Source organism: Protopterus annectens, chromosome 5.part0 (assembly GCF_019279795.1).
Source record: "Protopterus annectens isolate FY-2018-M chromosome 5.part0, PAN1.0, whole genome shotgun sequence".
Lineage (NCBI taxonomy): Eukaryota > Metazoa > Chordata > Ceratodontiformes > Protopteridae > Protopterus > Protopterus annectens.
In genome coordinates, this window is record NC_056735.1 from 1,888,424,232 (window position 1) to 1,888,442,153 (window position 17,922).

General features: G+C 41.5%; 1 protein-coding gene across 1 annotated transcript in view; it reads left to right on the forward strand.

Moving 5' to 3' along the window:
* CCDC122 (coiled-coil domain containing 122) overlaps window positions 1-13,595 on the forward strand; it is a 313,032-nt gene extending 299,437 nt beyond the window's left edge. Inside the window, exon 5 of the mRNA XM_044072048.1 lies at window positions 12,477-13,595. Coding sequence (XP_043927983.1) covers window positions 12,477-12,626 — 150 coding nt within the window. The 3' untranslated portion in view covers window positions 12,627-13,595. The remainder of the gene's footprint in view (window positions 1-12,476) is intronic.
* The last annotated feature ends 4,327 nt before the right edge of the window (window positions 13,596-17,922 follow it).

Sequence of the window (17,922 nt, forward strand, 5' to 3'; positions counted from 1 at the left end):
TGCATTCCCACCCTTTCCCTTAATTCCCAAACTAATTCAGAAGGCGACCGCATTGGGATCCAGGATGATCCTCATTGCCCCTTATTGACCTTGACAAATTTGGTTCCCATTCCTGCATCATCACCTACTGGAGCAGCCTTGGAATCTGGACCCAGTGCCAGATCTCCTGGTCCATCAGTCGGGCGGGCTGCACCAATCCCTTCAGTCCCTCAACCTCACAGCTTGGCTGCTCCACTTCCAACCTTAGCCAGGCTTCCACATATTTCTCAGCTGGTGCGTAAAATCATCCTTTCTTCACACAAATCTACCACCAGGAAGACTTATGCTAGTAAGTGGAAACGTTTCTCTTTCTGGGCAGAGGCTAGGAATATAAACCCCTTTACATCCCCTGTCCATCACGTTCTAGATTTTTTATCAGAACTCTTCCAAGCTGGTTCCTCGTCTGCCACCATTAGGGTCCAATTAGCTGCTATCGCAAATTTCCATGCGGGCCTGTCAGAAACCAGCATCATGTCCCACAAGCTTTGCAAGGCCTTTCTTAAAGGGACTATTTTGCTTAGGCCCCCGGTCAGAGATCCTCCGCCTCCGTGGGACTTAAACTTGATATTAGCTTCCTTGATTCTCCCCCCTTTTGAACCTGTGGCTTCCTGTTCCTTAAAATTGCTCTTCTGGGAAACTCTCTTTTTAGTAGCCATCACCTCGGCTAGGAGAGTTTCAGAACTTCAAGCCCCCTGTATTCGTCCTCCTTACCTTGTGTTTCATAAGGATAGAGTTTCACTCAGGACTAATCCTTCGTTTCTGCCCAAGATACCTTCCGAAACAAACCTGAATCAGGCTATTGATCTACCTGTCTTTTTTCCTAACTATTCGAACAAAGCTGAACAAAAGTTACACCAACTAGACGTTCATAGGCAATTACGTTTTTATTTGGATAGGACCAAGCAAACAAGGAAATCAGACCAACTCTTCCTGTCCTATGCTGAGGGCAAACAAGGCCTGCCAGTTTCCAAAGTAACCTTTTCCAGGTGGTTGTCCTCCTATTGTTACTTTGATTTATCAGCTGAGACATAAAGAACTCCCTACTAAACCCAAAGGTCATTCCACCAGAGCGTTAGCTACTTCGGTAGCTTTTCAAGCAAGACTACCAATGGAATCTATTTGTGCCGCAGCCACATGGGCCACTCCTCATACTTTCATTTCACATTATAAGTTGGATATGGCCTCTAGGAGTAGAGCTGCTTTTGGTTCCACTGTGCTCAAGAGTCTGTTCCGATGAGCCACCCAGGACTAAGGTGCTAGAGACGCTGTCCCAACCAGCAAGAATGAAGGCGAGAGAGACAACTTAACATTAAGAAGTTATGTACCTACCATAACGTTCCATGTTAGTTGTCTTCTTCTCGCCTTCTTTCTTGTGTCCCACCCTCCATCCCCCTAGTCTGGACAGACCGAGAAGAGCCCCTTTTTGAGGCCTTCTTCCTCTGGTTGAATCTTATCTTGGTTACGTCCTTCTCTGTCTTAGTACTGTAGGAAAACCTTGTAGTATGGACAGGTGTTCTTGTATTTTCTATGGTGTTAGCTGTGCCAAATGAGATCTGGGTATCCAGTGCCAAGCATTGTGGGATATGGGGAGGCCTCGAGCCAGTAAATAGCTCTCGAGCTTTAGTAGATGGCCGAGTCGGAGCCGAGGATCGGCTCTGAACCCAACCAGCAAGAAAGAAGGCGAGAAGAAGACAACTAACATGGAATGTTATGGTAGGTACATAACTTCTTATTCTTTTTCATGCCCTGTACCCTTCTTTAGAAAGCCTTTCAAGCACAGCTAACAAAAGTCTAGCTGGCAAAAGTACAAAACTAAGTGGCAAGGGGAGTCAAAATGGAATGGCAATGGACTCCAGCAGTCTTCCTGCACAAGAGTGCCTGACTACCTGTGGATTTCTTTATCCTTGTCTACTCCTACACGGCGATTCTACCAAACTGTCAGGCAATCTCTCTCATTCCCTGCATATCTAGAAGTAACAACAGGTTTTTGTTTACTAAGAAACAAATTACAGTGGGCTTCCCTTCCTCTGCAGTCAGGAATTCTTCTACTAAAAAAAATACTTATTTTTTTCCCTAAGATTCTAAGAGACATTCTATCTCAAGGTGTAATAGAGACTGTTCCGTCTTAGCAACAATGAAAGGTCTTTTATTCAATGAATGTCCTTATACCCAAGGAGGAAGGCACTTGGAGACAAATCTTGGATCTTTCAGCTCTGACTTGCTTCCTCATTGTACCAAAGTTCATGATATTATCTTTATATTCCGTTTTTTTTTTCTTCTTTTCCACAACTCTTACTTGGTTACCCTGAACATCATGGATGCATATCACCACATACAAATTCACAAAGGCTACATGTGTTATTTAAGATTCAGTTTGTTGTGTTACATTTTCAGTTTACATTTGGTCAATTTACAGCTCCAGTGGTTTTCATAAGATGCCTGGCTCCAGTCATTGCTTTATGTAAACTTCAAGGAATCTTGAACATGGACAATTGCCTCATCTTAGCAGATGCCATCCAAGACACCTTGGCATCCTTTTTTTCTCCATAAACCATTTCCAAAGTCTAGGTTTTAAATTAAATCTAGAGAGATCTGTAGTCACATCCCACAGGTTAACTGCTCTGCAGTGCCTTCTGGATATCTTTGTTGTGCTGGCTTATATTCCTCCATAGAACATCTTTTTTGTAGTATCTCCATTTCCTAGATCTGTCTTACCAGTCCATTTCCACAGCAAGGGATTTTGTCAAATGTCTAGGTTACATGGCATCACCTATCTTCTTGGCTCCTTTAACCAAACTTCACATGAGGACGAGTCCATGATTCCTCTAATCAGTCTGGTGTAGACACCTACAACCCCTATCGTTTCCTGTCCCAGTCTTGAATTTCATCCAAAAGGAACTCCTTTGATAGGCCAACCATTACTGCTTAATCCAGACCCTCCCCCCAGTTCCAAATCAGTCTGTCACCACACATGCCTTGGACATCCTTGCTAGAAAAGAGGCAAGTTATGCAGGACCTGAAACATACTTTACTCTCCCCAGTGCCCAAGATCCGGAGGCATTACCCAGTTAAGACTGGTCCTTTTGTCAGAAGAGATCAAAAACAACCTCATGAAGGTAAAAAAGGTAATAAAAAGGGGTTCATGTCACTACATCGACATATTATTATGTCGACAATTACTGCAGCGACACGAAATAATCGACAATTGAAACCGTCGACAACTGGAATCACACACTTTAACTTTACCGACAACCCGAAAGCACTTTTAAATGGAATGCTACCTTGGGCCGAGTGCTAACATGGGTCAAGATGGGGGTGAAACACCAGTAATGTAGACGTACAAATCACGCCCCCATCTTGACCCATGTTAGTACTCGGCCCAAGGTAGCATTCCATTTAAAAGTGCTTTTGGGTTGTCGGTAAAGTTAAAGTGTGTGATTCCAGTTGTTGACGGTTTCAATTGTCGATTATTTCGTGTCGCTGCAGTAATTGTCGACATAATAATATGTCGATGTAGTGACATGAACCCAATAAAAAGACATTTCAAGATAAATCATGGCAGGATGTCCAAGAGCTCCAAGTCTCCTTTTCCTGACAAATCTGTCTCCTTATGACTATATACCTATGCTATTTTCTTCCTGTGAGAAGCTAGTTCCCTCTGAACCATATCCCTTCTTTTTCTGATGTATGTCTGCTATCCTCCCATTCTTTCTTGTCTCTCTAATGGGATGGCATCCTACCCATCCTTTCCTTTGTTAAGAGTGAGCGAAGTATTTATTCAGTACATCTACTTTGTCCTAGTCTTCTGTGATCTCTTTCCTATCTTTGCTCGACCTTGTTAATTCTTTTCTTCCCTTCTTTTACGGGCTGTGAGAAAGCCCATACTTTCTTTTTGCTAATGTGCTATCACAGCATTTCATGCCCTTACTATTATTGTTGACTTTTTACTAACCTCCTTGTGCTGTCCCTCCTTCACCTCCCCACTTCTTATTTTCCACATCTTGTAGACCTATCGTTTTCTGTGATTGATAGCCCTACACTGTCCTTCTTCTCTGTTGACCATTTTGCTTCTTCCTCACATCCTTGCTGATAGACCTAAGCACTCCATCTCTAACCTTCCCCTGCTTACACTTATCAAGGGTATCAGAAATTGTCAGAGATTTGGGATGCATAGCTAGGCTTAAAAAGGCCCTTGTGGTCGTTAGCCTAGTAAACGCCTATGAACCTATTAACCTATAAAACACATAACTTGTTTACTCCCTCAGTTTGTTCCCAGTCTGCTAACTCATCCATGACCATCTCCCCAACTCTTTATAGTCCATGCTTCTAAAATCTCACACCATTGTTTTAGTCTTTTTATTATCACCCCAACTCCCACGCTAAACCACAAAGTGGCATGATCATCGTTGGCTATTGTTGCCTTAACCATGATATCCATGACATCCTTTGCATTCTTCAGGACCATTTACAGAATTCTGTCATTTATGATACAATCCTTCACCATCTGGCTGAATCCCTTATAGATTTGTGACTTGTGAGTTCCCTCTCTCGGGTTTGTCTTCTTTCTCCAGGACACCCATACCAGTCAATTCTGAAGTAAATTTGTAGATACCATCTGGTCATCTAGTGTATGTTTAAAGGAAGCTAATGAGTTGCAGTGATTAACATGTAAAGGAAGTTTATTCCAGAGGTTTGGAGGCACATGGTTACAAACCTGTACCTCCACCATGTATATGGATTTGTTTCTGAAGATTTATGTCACTGTTTTTAGTATTGGTGGAGATGTTGGACTTGCTGAGAAACAGGAACTCCAGGACAGTTGGATCTCTAATGGTGTGATAAGGAAAACAGAGCTCTCCAGTCAGCAGTCTAAAAGATATTGAGTGAAGGGATAACATTTCCAGCCTTTATTAGTAGCTCATAGACTTTAGACCTGTGATCTTTTTGCTTGTGAACCTTTGGAGTCTTTCTAATTGTTTGATATGTTAAGTGAAATATATCTTAAAGGGGTTGTTGTACTTGATAACTGGCCTGATCAATGCTGACGTTAAGGAAGCGTTCACCTCTGTAGTCTTTGATGATACTCCTTTGTCAGTAAGCTGTGCTAAATAAAAAGATTTACTGATAACCTCTGTCATAGGATGGTCAAAAGAGAGGGAGCTATCAACCCAAGTACCTAAGTCCCTGACTACATTCTTGTTTTGTAGTATTGTGTTATGTTGTCTACTCTAAATGATAAGGGGAGGGGTTGTCTACCACAAATGATGATGTTACACATTTTAGCATTTAGTTTGAGCACATTTTTGCTACACCAAGAATTTATTAGGAAAAGTTCATTCTAAAAGGTTTGGATGTCACAGGGTGAGTTAACAACCACCCTCAGTTTGCAGTCATCCCCAGACTTTATTAGCCAGAGTTCTTAGCTCTCTGCTCGGAGATCCCTTATGGTCCTGACATCCCTGAGCTTTTAATCTCCCAATCGACTTCTAGCACATTGCTCCCCCATAAATATTGTCCTCTTCCTCCTATCCCACCCCTTTATTCTCTCCTCCTAATCTCTCATTCTCCTCCCTTGTTGTGCCTAGTGGACACAGTACACTGTTGCAGTCCATCCACTCTACATTATCTACAAGGGTACTCCACCCAGCTTCTAGCCATGGATGTATCCTTGCCTATTTCTGGTTTGGTATTCTCTCTTCTCTCTGACGTTAGAGCTAAACTAGCTCCCTTATATATGCCTGTTTTGATGTCAGCCAAAGTTACTGAAGCAAAAAATATTCTGTTTGAATAGTAAGTTTCCTAATGTTAACACCATCTCAACTTTAGTTCTTTTTTAGCCAGAATGCCCATAGAACCAAGCCAGAACTTCTAAGACATTCTTATGGTCTATAATGGTATACAAAGTCTTGAAATTAACTGTGACCGAAAAGATCACCAGGATGGTACTGACAGTCTTTTAAAGACATCCAAAAAATGGGCTTCACCTATATACAACCTAACCCTAGCTGTAAAAACAATAATCAGGCAGTCCCCATATAGAGAGATGTATCTGCCAAGCACCTATATCTGGAGACAGTGAATCTAAGAGGTGTATAGATCAGATGTTTGTGAAGTTTGGACAGGCCATGTAATATGGACTGCCTTGAATATTCTATCATATAAAATTCATAGGCATCTTTAGATAATAAACCATAAAGAGGTCATACTAATTGACAAGCCTGGTTCTTCGGCTCCAAAGTCCTCGGAGCTGTAAGATGCTTCTTCTCGGAGCCGTTCCACGGATATTTCACTGGTTTCTCCGACACTGAGATCTTCAATTCTGCACAGGTCTCGCTCTCCATCCCTATCTTCCAGGTCCACCAGGTGCTTATCGGATGATGATGTGGAATGGGTGGTGTGCAGACTCTTGAAGTCGCCGGCGCTCACTAAATTATTCTCGGCTCTGACCCATTTGGTCACAGAGCCTACTGTACCAATTGCACCCTCTGTTGTTCCTCCTCTGAGCCAAGCTGGACCTTCAGAGCCAGAGTGATTGGTACCGCTTACTGTGGATCCGTCAATTCCGAGTCCCTCTTCGGTGTTCACGGAGCCGGCTTCTGCTCTGACTCTCTCGGTGCCGGGGAGTTTGGCAGCTGGCGGGATCTGCCTTTGAGCTGATGAGGAGTGTGTTGTCTACCCATTCAGCGCCACAGAAGCATACTAGCACTCATCCCCCTAAGGCACCAGCTAATGTCTCGGCACCACCCATTCCACAGGACAGCAGAGATCCAGAGCCTCAGGATCCCCCATTGGGTGAACCCCTCTCCTCTGAGGCCTCCCCAGAATATCCTTCTGAAGAGCCACCTCAGAAGAGAACTTGCAAGAGGAAGCACGTAGACTCTCCAGATGAGTCCGTCACTTCAGACACTGACCTCGATGAGTCGGGAGGGTCCCCACGGTCGTCCTCTGATGATATCTCATTTCCAGATATTCTAGAGATCCTGAAATAGAGACGCGCCTGGCAGGCCACCACCCCTTCTGATGAGGAGTCAGTGTACCTGAAGGCCTTTGGATCCCAACCTTCAGCCTCCTGGGTGTCTCCGCCTTTCGATGAGCTAATGGACCTGGTTAGTCAAAAGTCATGGAAGTCACCTGACACAATGGAACCCGTCCCTTGAAGGCCAAACAAATTCTTGTCAGCTCCTTTGGGGAAGGATTTCCTCAATAAAGGGGTACCTGTAGATGCTATGGTGGTGGCAGCAGCCACCAAGAAGGAACTTTCAGAGACTTCTTCATCTGTTTATCCTCTGAATAAAGACTCTCAAACGATGGATAGGTACGGGAAGCGTGTCTTTTCGTCAGCGACATTTTCACTCCGATCGCTGAACTACCTATCCCACTTTACAAGGCTACAAAGATATCTCTTGAAAGAGCTTGGAGGTACTCTACAAGGTTCATTAGCTGCGGGGGTGAATGAGAAGGTCTCCTTCCAGCTGTCCACCTTAAATTCCATCGTCAACTCCTCCATGAGGCTGATATTCTATGCAGCAGATGGAGTGAGTAGGGCAGCGGATTCCGGAGTTTCCCTTAGGAGACACTCTTGGATGAGCTTGTGCAGTTTTGCGGAGCCCTTTAAGTCTACTTTTACTAATGCCCTATTTGATGGTTCCTCACTCTTTGGAACCAAAGTAAAAGACACTCTAACCCGATGCGAGCAGGAAGGAAAAACTCTCTGCCGTTGGAGTACTTTTTCTGTACCTTCAAAACCTTATCCTAAAGGCCAGAATAGTGGAAAAATGTGGTTCAAAAGATCCCAGAGAGTTTTCCAGGATGCACTAGGTGATTCCTTCCCCAAGGACAGAGGGGGAGGCAATAACAGTAGACACGCCCCAGAGGCAGAGGGGGCCTGCAGAACCAGGATGACCGTGATTCCTTTCGTGGTCACCCTTATCAGCGCTCCTGAAAGGAGGCCCGACTGCTCTATTCTGGAGGCAGTCGGGGGATGTTTATCCATGTACCCAGAAGCCTGGTGAACAAGAGACAAATGGGTACTAAAAATAATATCCAGAGGGTACTCCATTCCATTTTCCAATTCGGTTCCACAGACCAGAACAATCCCAAATGTTCCACCCAATCTAAGGGAGCAAGCAATTATAGAGATTCAAAAGTTGCTGCACAAAAGAGTCATCCCAGAAGTCCCCACAGACCAAATAGGATTTGGAAATTACTCAAGATTCTTTCTGGTGCCAAAAAGAACAGGGGACTGGAGACCCATATTAGACCTAAGCAAATTAAACTAATCTGTCAAGAAGTCAAAGTTCCGAATGATGACACTGCAGTCTGTACTTCCCTTTTTAGAGAAAGACGATTGGATCTGTTCAATAGACCTTCAAGATGCTTACTACCACATAAAAATGGGCAGGACATCGAGAAAGTACTTACGCTTTCGGCTGGGAGACAGTCATTACCAATTCCGAGCTCTGCCCTTTGGTCTCACTACAGCCCCCAGAGAGTGTTCACCAAATGCATGGCAGTAGTCACGGCTCACCTGAGGCGTCTAGGATTCTGAGTGTTTCCCTGTCTAGACGACTGGCTCCTATCTGCCACCACCAAGCATCTACTCCAAGCCAGGGATCTAACTTTGGACATTTGCAATCAGCTGGGTATTACAGTCAACTTTCAAAAATCTGCCTTGTTGCCCTGTCAACATATTACATTTATAGGTGCAGATCTAGACACCACCTCTATGGTAGCACGTCTTCCAACAGAAAGAGTTGTAGCACTCAGACAGCAGATACTTTATCTCCTTCCCAAGACCAAAGTGAAAGCAAAGATAATTGTAAGATTACTAGGAACAATGGCTTCCACAATAACACTGGTCCCTCTTTCCAGAATGCACATGAGGATCCTTCAGTGGGTGTTATTCTCCCAATGGTCACTTCAAGACCTTCAGATGTCTCACCTAATCAGAATAACAGAATCGTGCAAGAACAACTTAAGATGGTGGATACGCTCCACTCATGTGACCATAGAGAGACCCTTTGTTCCACAGCAACCCATAGCTACGGTGACCATGGACGTTTCCCAGATAGGGTGGGGGGCATTATCTGGGAAAAACAGTCCAAGGTACATGGCAAGAACACGAGGCTCACTTGCATATAAATGTCCTAGAGATGAGAGCAGTGCTTCTTGCGTTGCAAGCACTCCATGACTCTCTCCCTCTAGGGAGAATTGCCATACATTCAGACAATATGTCTATGGTTTGGTACATAAACAAGCAGGGGGGAACCAGATCTTACTCCCTTTGTTTTGAGGACCTGAGAGTTTGGCAATGGGCAGTTTCTTTCCAGCACTTTTTAATAGCAACGCACATTCCAGGGAAGTCCAGAGTGATAACAGACAAGTTGACCAGGGCAATTTTAATGCCTCATGAGTGGTCTCTCAATCAGAATGTAGCAGAAATTATTTTCCGAACATGGGGTCTGCCTTGCGATCGTTTTGCCACTCCCATGAATGCCAAGTGCAGCAACTACTTTCCACTAATCCCCCCTCTGTGGGAGACACAGAGAGACGCACTTGGTCACGATTGGCCTGCGGGACTTCTGTATGCTTTTTCTCTGTTTCCTCTCATACCCAGTCATTCAGAAAGCACAGTACTTAGGAAGCAGGATAATTCTCATTGCTCCTTACTGGCCTCGCCAAGTTTGGTTTCCCTTCATCTTCAGGAGAAGCCTTGGACTCTGGACCCAGTTCCAGACCTGCTGACACATATGTCAGGGGCGCTTCATCCTCCTCTCCACACCCTAAAATTGACAGCTTGGCTGCTCCACCTCCCAACTTAGTCAGGCTTCACAATTTCACTCCTAATGTCATCTCATAAAGCTTCCACTAGAAAACTGTATTTTAGCAAATGGAAAAAGTTTTCCTTTTGGGCTCAAAACAGGAGCATTGATCCCTTTTCTGCACCCATCCATTCTATTTTGGAATTTTTGGCGGAACTCTTCCAGCAAGGTTCAGCTGGAGCAACCATCAGGGTTCAGCTCGCTGCAATATCTAATTTCCACATTGGTGATTCTAACTCCAACTTAATGTCACACAGGTTGTGTAGAGCCTTCTTGAAAGGTGCCTCCTTATTAAGACCTCCCTTTAAGGAACCCTTTTCTCCTTGGGATTTAAATTTTGTTCTGTCTCACCTGACGTTACCAGCCTTTGAGCCCTCATCTTCTTCAGACCTCAAGTTCCTTTCCTGGAAGACCTTGTTTCTGGTGGCTATAACATCTGCTAGAAGAGTATCAGAGTTGCAAGCTCTTTCTATTAAACCGCCATATTTGTTTTTTTCATAAGGATAGGGTATCCTTGCGAACTAACCCATCTTTCGTACCCAAAGTCTCTTCTCCAAATAACATAAATCAATCTATAAAGCTTCCATTGTTCTTTTCTAATCATAGCAACAAGGCAGAATACAAATTACATCAACTAGATGTGCATAGACAACTCAGATTCTGTTTGCATAGGACCAAAAATTTTAGAAGATCTGACCAATTATTCGTATCCTTCTCTGATGCAAAAAAGGGTAGCTCAGTTTCCAAAACTACTCTTTCTAATTGGCTCTCTAACTGTATTAAATTCATCTATACCACAAATCAAAGAGATTTACTTTTCAAAGTGAAGGCTCATTCCACTAGAGCAATGGCTACGTCATCTGCCTTTCAAGCCAGAATTCCTATGGATAATATTTGTGCAGCAGCTACTTGGACCACTCCTCATACTTTTATCATGCATTACAAAGTGGATTTGGCCTCCAGGGACAGGGCCTCCTTTGGTTCCACGGTGCTTAAAGGTGTACTCTTGTGAGCCACCCAGGGAAGAGGAGCTAGGGACGCTGTCCCATCATTGTAAGAATGAAGGCGAGATAGGACAACATAACATAAAGAAGTTATGTACTCACCATAATGTTCCATGTTTGTTGTCCATCTCACCATTCATTCTTACAAATCCTCACTCCTTCCCCCTGCCAAAGACTCCTTGTGGACCTGGTGGATGTTTTTACTACCTTCAGGAGTTCTTTGTTTCAGTTTGTTTCTCTTTCTATTGGGTATAGTATATATTTATACACACACACACACACACACATATATATATATATATATATATATATATATATATATATATATATATATATATATATATGTATATATGTATATAGTTTACATTTCATTCAGCAGTAGCAGCAAACAAGATCTGGGGAATTACACCACTGCATTGTGGGATACCTATTTGCCACGAGCCAGGTTTCAGACTTTCAGCTATGAATTCGGCCGAGTCACCCATCATTGTAAGAATGAACGGCAAGATGGACAACAAGCATGGAACGTTATGGTGAGTACATAACTTCTTTGTTTCATATTTATAAGTACTTATGGACTATGGTTGAAAAATATCTCAGCAACTTTAAACAGCATTTTAGTTTTTCTCCATATTTTTGGAATGCACACAAACTCATTGGGTTATCTCCAAGTTGTATTTTTTTCTCTGTGTTCCCACTTCTATATCATGACATTTTTAAGGCAATATGCTTATTGGAATTCCTCCAGTGCTGTACCGGTAGCGTTGTCACCTCACAGCAAGAGATTCTCCGGTTTGAGTCTCAGCTGGAGTGCCTTCTGTGTAGAGTCTGCATGTCCTCCCTGCGTTCATGTGGGTTTCCTCCTGTTTTCCTCCCACGTTACAAAGATATCCTTCTGGTGCATTTCTTCTGGGACTGTGCAAAAAGTTGGCTTTGTTCTAAGTCAGACTTTCCTGGTAAACAAATGTAAAATAACTAAATAATAACTAAAAGAATTTCATAATATCCATCCTACTAAGACTATTATCTTTCTTTAGTTGTAGCACTTCTATTTTACGGAATAAGTTAGGCTTGGACTTTTTTGTAATTTTCTAGCCAGGTAAGACGCCCCTAGGCAGATGTGCTTGTTCCATATATAACAGAGGACCAATATTTTGATTGCAACTTGCATAAATACACAGTATGCAAGAGAATATATGTATCAAATCCAAGTCTTTGTGATGTCACCTGTGCATACCTCTCAGCTGTCTAGAATTTTATAGAACGTCCCTGACTTTGTCTCATTTTTACCCTGCCCCTCATAAAAAATTTGATTTTCTGGTAAATCACTAAGGATTACATTCAGTTAATAATGCCAGACATTACATTTTCATACCTCCTATTGATCAGAAATTGCATGTTGATACAAAACCTATTGTTCCATTAACTTTTTGAAGTGAATTAGAGTAATATTTAAAACTTGTTGCTTTTTTTGGACTTTTGTCCTCCCATTATTTTTCTCTTTGTCCAGAATTCTTGAACAGAGAAGTTGAGAAGTATGCAGCTGTGTTATATTGTCAAGCTAATAACTCCACTCTTCTACAGTTTATCATATTTTTTTCTGTTTATACAGATGCAGAACAAACGATGTGAGGCCATTCTTAAAAGGTTGCATAGTCAGCTAAACAAGGCCCAGTCCAAGAAAAGACAGTGGAATTGGGATATTCAGCAGATGGAAAAAACAGTTGCTTACATGAAGAAATGCCTTGGAATGAAAGACTAATGTTAATGTATGTATGAACTGCCAGATGTACTAAGATAACTAATGCCAAAAGATATTTTTTCAATGAGAAAATAAAATTCTTGTGCTACCTAGCAAATAATTTCACCATACTGCATTTCAGTAAATAATTTCACCGTAATGAGTTTAAGCAAATAATTTCATCGCAATGAGTTTACAGTGAAGAAACAGAGAATTGGGCACATAATTTTGTAATAGTGCTAAACAAGTTAAAATGGAAAAAGATAATCCAGCATTTGCAGCATCAGCTCTAAAGCTACAGTTAAGCTGTATCTGAAACACATTAAAAGGGGCTCAATTATTTTCATTAGTCTTGAGAAAATGTATGCTTCTTGCTCACAAAAATGACAGCCTGCAAGGCAATGTTTCCGTTGCTACATGTAGTGAGCTCTAAACTTCATAGACTGGAATGGCAGTATGCTAGTGTAAATCAGAAATGAGAAGTAGTAAAATCCCTGGGGCAGAATGTCATTACTGAATCTGTTTTATAGCAGAGTATCTTGTTAGAATTCACAATACCACAATTTAAGAAAATAAGCAAAAATACCACTCAGCCAGTGGAAAGAAGCAGCAAAATAAACTTCTATAAACACAAAACAGATTTATTTAAAGCCAAACTCTAGCGCTTCGGCCACAGCCTTCTCGGAGTACAAAAACACAAAAGAACACACCCCTTATATACAGCACTTAATTATATCAATTACTTCATTTAAATAATTAATTACATACGTGTTTTCCAATTGCATTCCATGGCTAAGTTTTATTGTTTACCTAAAATTCATAAGAGCATGGAGCAGCCTCCTGGTCGTCCTATAGTAGCGGCAGATAAATACTTCTTACATGGTGTAGGAAAATTGCTACATTTTCATTTTGTAAATTATGTAATGAAACTAGAATCATATGTTCAGGATTCTTTTGACTTTATTAATAAATTCAAATCAGTTAAATGTGGTGAAGGCTTTTACTGGGTGGTGATTGATGTGAAAAGTCTTTATACTTTTATTCTACATAATGTAGGTTTGGAAGCCGTGCATTTTTTTCTAGGGAATACCCCTTTGAGTTATTATGTTATTGAGTTATTGCATTTTTGTTTAACAAACAATTTTTGTGAGTTCAATAAGTGTATTTATCATCAGTTACAGGGCACAGCAATGGGTGCATCTTGCACCCATGTATGCTAGCCTTGTAATGGGTTTATTTGAAGTTGAATTTTTGTATCAAAATTTTTTTTTTTATTCATAATGTAGTTTTTTATGCACGTTTTACTGATGATTTAATTTTTTTGTGCAAAACTGGTGAAAATCTAGTTGAGACCTTTGTTGGACAGCTGAACAATAATCATTTTGGTTTGAGTTTTGATGGATTGCAAGTAGGAAAAAAAGTTGTATTTTTGGATCTGGAGTTAGATGTTAGTTCTGGAAATATTACCACTAAAATCCATAGAAAATTTAATGATGTTGCCCACTTTCTTGATAGTAATAGTTGTCACCCTATGCATACGCTTTGTGCTTTACCCTTTAATGAGCTTTTACGAGTCAGTAGAGTATGTAGTGACCCAGATATTTTGCGGCATGAATTGATTCAAACTTGTTTGGTATTTAAACAAAGAGGATATAGTAAAGATCTCATACTCCAGTCTGTGAGGAAATTGCTATTTCAGCAAAGCCAGGATTTTGGACAGTGGAGTCTAAATAACTAGTTAAGGGTAAAGGATACAGTGATAAGTGGGGATAGGAAGGTTTATTTTGTAACGAGTTACAATATTTTTAGTCAAGAAGTAGTGGATACAATTAAACATCATTGGGATTTTCTTCTCAAGGGTAAGAATAAGGTAAAAAATGTATATAGATATCCTTTAATTTCATATAAAAAAGGAAGAAATATTAAGGATATGCTTGTACATAATAATTTTGAGCCCCGATGAAATTATACAGAGAAGGAGAAACATATATGGAACTGTCCCATGTGGTGGTTGTTCTGTATGTGGATATATATCGAGTTCCTTTGGAAAAATTAATGGACTGAAGTTTTCCCCAGCTGGTTATTTTACATGTATTACAAAATTGTTTATTTATTTTTATTTATTTATTTATATTTGTTGACTGGGCGTGTCCGACTGGACGTAGGTCCATTTTCAGCGGAGGCCCGGGGAGAAAAGCTCCACAGTTAAAATAAACAGACAGTAGTTACATTGGATTACATAGCGATTAACAATTTACATAGCAATTACTTGCAACATATTTACAGATGAAGAACATAGTACATCTGTAGACAACTAGAATCTTTATCTGTGAAGTACATAACAACATTAACAAATGTTACAATAAGAAGTTCCTGCTGTATAATAAGTACTAGGCTTATGAGCATCTGAGCTTGCTATAATCAAGGTAGTTAGTGGAGTGAAAAGAAAGGTAGTGGTTAGATGGGGTGGGTGATATTAGAGTGGGAATTGCAAGGGCATAGCCAGCATGTTTTTAGGTGCGCTTTTAGTAAAGTTTTGAAGTGGGTGCATGATGGTATGGAGGTAATTGTGGGTGGGAGGGGGTTCTATAATTTGGCTATGGTGCAAGAGAATAGTACTTCACCAGCAGAGTTTTTGGCTTTAGTGATCTGCAAGTGATTTTTGTTGCTGGATGTTAGTGGTCTGGTGGTGCGATAGGGTTGGAGTAGATTCTGGAGGGATGGGACATTTAGTGGATGGTTTACTAGTTTGTGGGCGAGTGAGAGTTGATACCATTGAAGGAGGTGAGGGAGTTCAAGCCAGCTCAGTTCAGCAAGTGAGAGACAGTGGTGACTACGGTAGGATGCCCCTGTGGCGAATTTGGCGATTTTGTTGTAGCAGGTCTCTAGCTTGTTTAGATCGCATTGCCTTAGGTTGGTATATATTGGAGAGGCATAAAGAAGGGTGGAGATAAGGTGGGAATTTGCTATTGAAATCTTTGCTGCTTTGGTGAGAAGTTGCTTATTTCTGTATAACGCTCCTAGTTTTTTGTGGACCTTTTTATGGTCATGGATATGTGAATGTCAAATTTTTGTTTATTGTCTATTTCCACTCGTAGCAATTTGTTGTGTTCAGTTGGGTATATAATGGTGTTGTCTTTTGCTGTGATGTTAAAGTGAGAGTTGTTTTGAGTATGTTTGGTGGGTTGGAAGATGAGTAGTTTAGTTTTGTTTGGGTTGAGTATTAATTGGGCTTCGGATAACCAAGTTTCAACAGAGGAAAAGGCTTCCCTTGTGACTTTTTGCAGTTTGGGTAGGGACTGGCCTGAGCAGATGATAGTTGAATCATCTGCGTATTGTATGAGTGTGCCATGTTTGGTGGCAGAGGCTAGATTATTGGTGAAAACAGAGAAGAGTAAGGGTCCAAGGATGGATCCTTAGGGAACCCCTATGGAAACAGGTAGTTGGGGAGATATGTCATTCTGCCATACAACGGATTGTTGGCGGTCAGACAGGTAACTCTGAAACCAGTTGGTGACTGATTGTGAGAAGGATAGGTTATTAAGGACAGAGATAAGTTGTTTGTGTGGGACCATGTCAAATGCTTTAGATAGGTCTAGGAAAGTAGCAGAGGAGTGATAGCCATTGTTTTTATGCTGAAGGATAGTGTTAGTAAAGGAGAGTAAGGCAGTGGTGGTGCTATGGTTTGGTTGGAAACCGTGCTGAGTATTGGAAAGGAGGTTGTTAGTAAGGAGGTAGTCTGAGACCTGAGAGTGTATGCATCTCTCTAGTATTTTGGAGAGTGGAGAGAGAATAGCTATGGGGCGGTAATTAGTTAGTTCTGTGGAGGGTCCACCTTTGTGGAGGGTAATTATATGTGATACTTCCCACAGTGTGTGAACGTAACTTTCTGACAGAGATCGGTTAATCAAGATGGATACTGGGTAGGCTAGAGCATCAGCTGCGATTTGTAGGTATTCACTTCGGAGGTTGTCTGCTGCTAATTTGGTGGGCTTAAGTTTAGTTAAGAGTTTTTTTTATGTTGGAGGTAGGTACAGGAGAAAAAGAGAAGGCAGTGGGGAGATTACTAGTTGAAGGTGTGGGTTGGAGGGGAGGTGGGTTGTCTTGTTTAGCTAGTGATAGTATGGTTTGTGTGAAGTGTGTGTTGAATGAGGTAGCAATATTTTCTGAGGAGTGAGGGATGTTAGGAGGAGGGGTACTGACTTTACCTGGGTGGAGGATGGAGTTTATGGAGGACCAGAATTGTTTAGGGCTGTGTTGGGAGGCGTCTAGGGCAGACTGGTAGTATTGGAATTTGTCCTGTTTTATTAACTTTTTGACTCTATTGCGTAGTTCTAGGAATTTCTGTCTAGTTGAGGGGGTTTTGGTTTTGCGCCAGTGCTCCCAGGCTTTATCCCTGTTTTTCATTTCTGACTTAGTGGTTTTCTGTAGCCATGGGGGGGTTGTGCTTTGATTCTGGAAAGTCTTATGGGGGCATGGTAATTAAGGATGCTCAGGAAGGTAGTATTAAAACATTCAACTGCATCATCAAGACTGAGGTACTTTAGAGGATGCCAGTTACATTCTTTGAGGGATGAGATGAATGTGAGTGGGTTAAAGTTTAGTGTTTTACGTATTTGACGGTAGATGACAGGTTTAGCTTGGTATAGGTATTTTTTGAGTAGGAATGTTGGGGAGTGATCACTGAGGCTCCAATCCAGGGTAGTGTGCTTGCTGGAGTTTTTATTTATCCTGGTTGGCGACTGGACTAGTTGGGTGAAGCCATGAAGGTTTACATGATGGGTTGGATGGTTGCCGGAACAGGATTGCCAGTCAATATTGAAATCACCTAAAATGATAGTTTCTTGGGGGAGCTGGTGGGTAGACCAACTGAGGAGGTTTTCTAGTGGAGGGATGTTTTGGCCAGGTGGGAAGTAGCATCCAATTATGTTGATGGTTTTGTTTTGGTTTATTTTGAGGTTGGTATATATTATTTCTTCATTGCCTATTTGTGGAGCTGATGATTTTAAGATCTGGATGTTTAGATGGTGTTTAAATATTATAGCTACACCGCCTCCTTTCTTGTTTAGCCAGTCTACTCTTAGTATGCCATAACCTGTAGGGAGTATTTGCTCACTGGTAATGTGAGATTTTAGCCAGGTTTCTGTCAGGATGACAATATCTGGGAAGTATAAGTCTATGGTGGCATGGAGTTCATGGACTTTGTTGGATATACTTCTAATATTTAGGCTTAGTAGAAGGAAGTCACTTGGTTTTCTATTGGCTGTAATATGGGAGAAGTTGTGGTTTCTAGTCTGATTATGAGGATTGGGGTTGG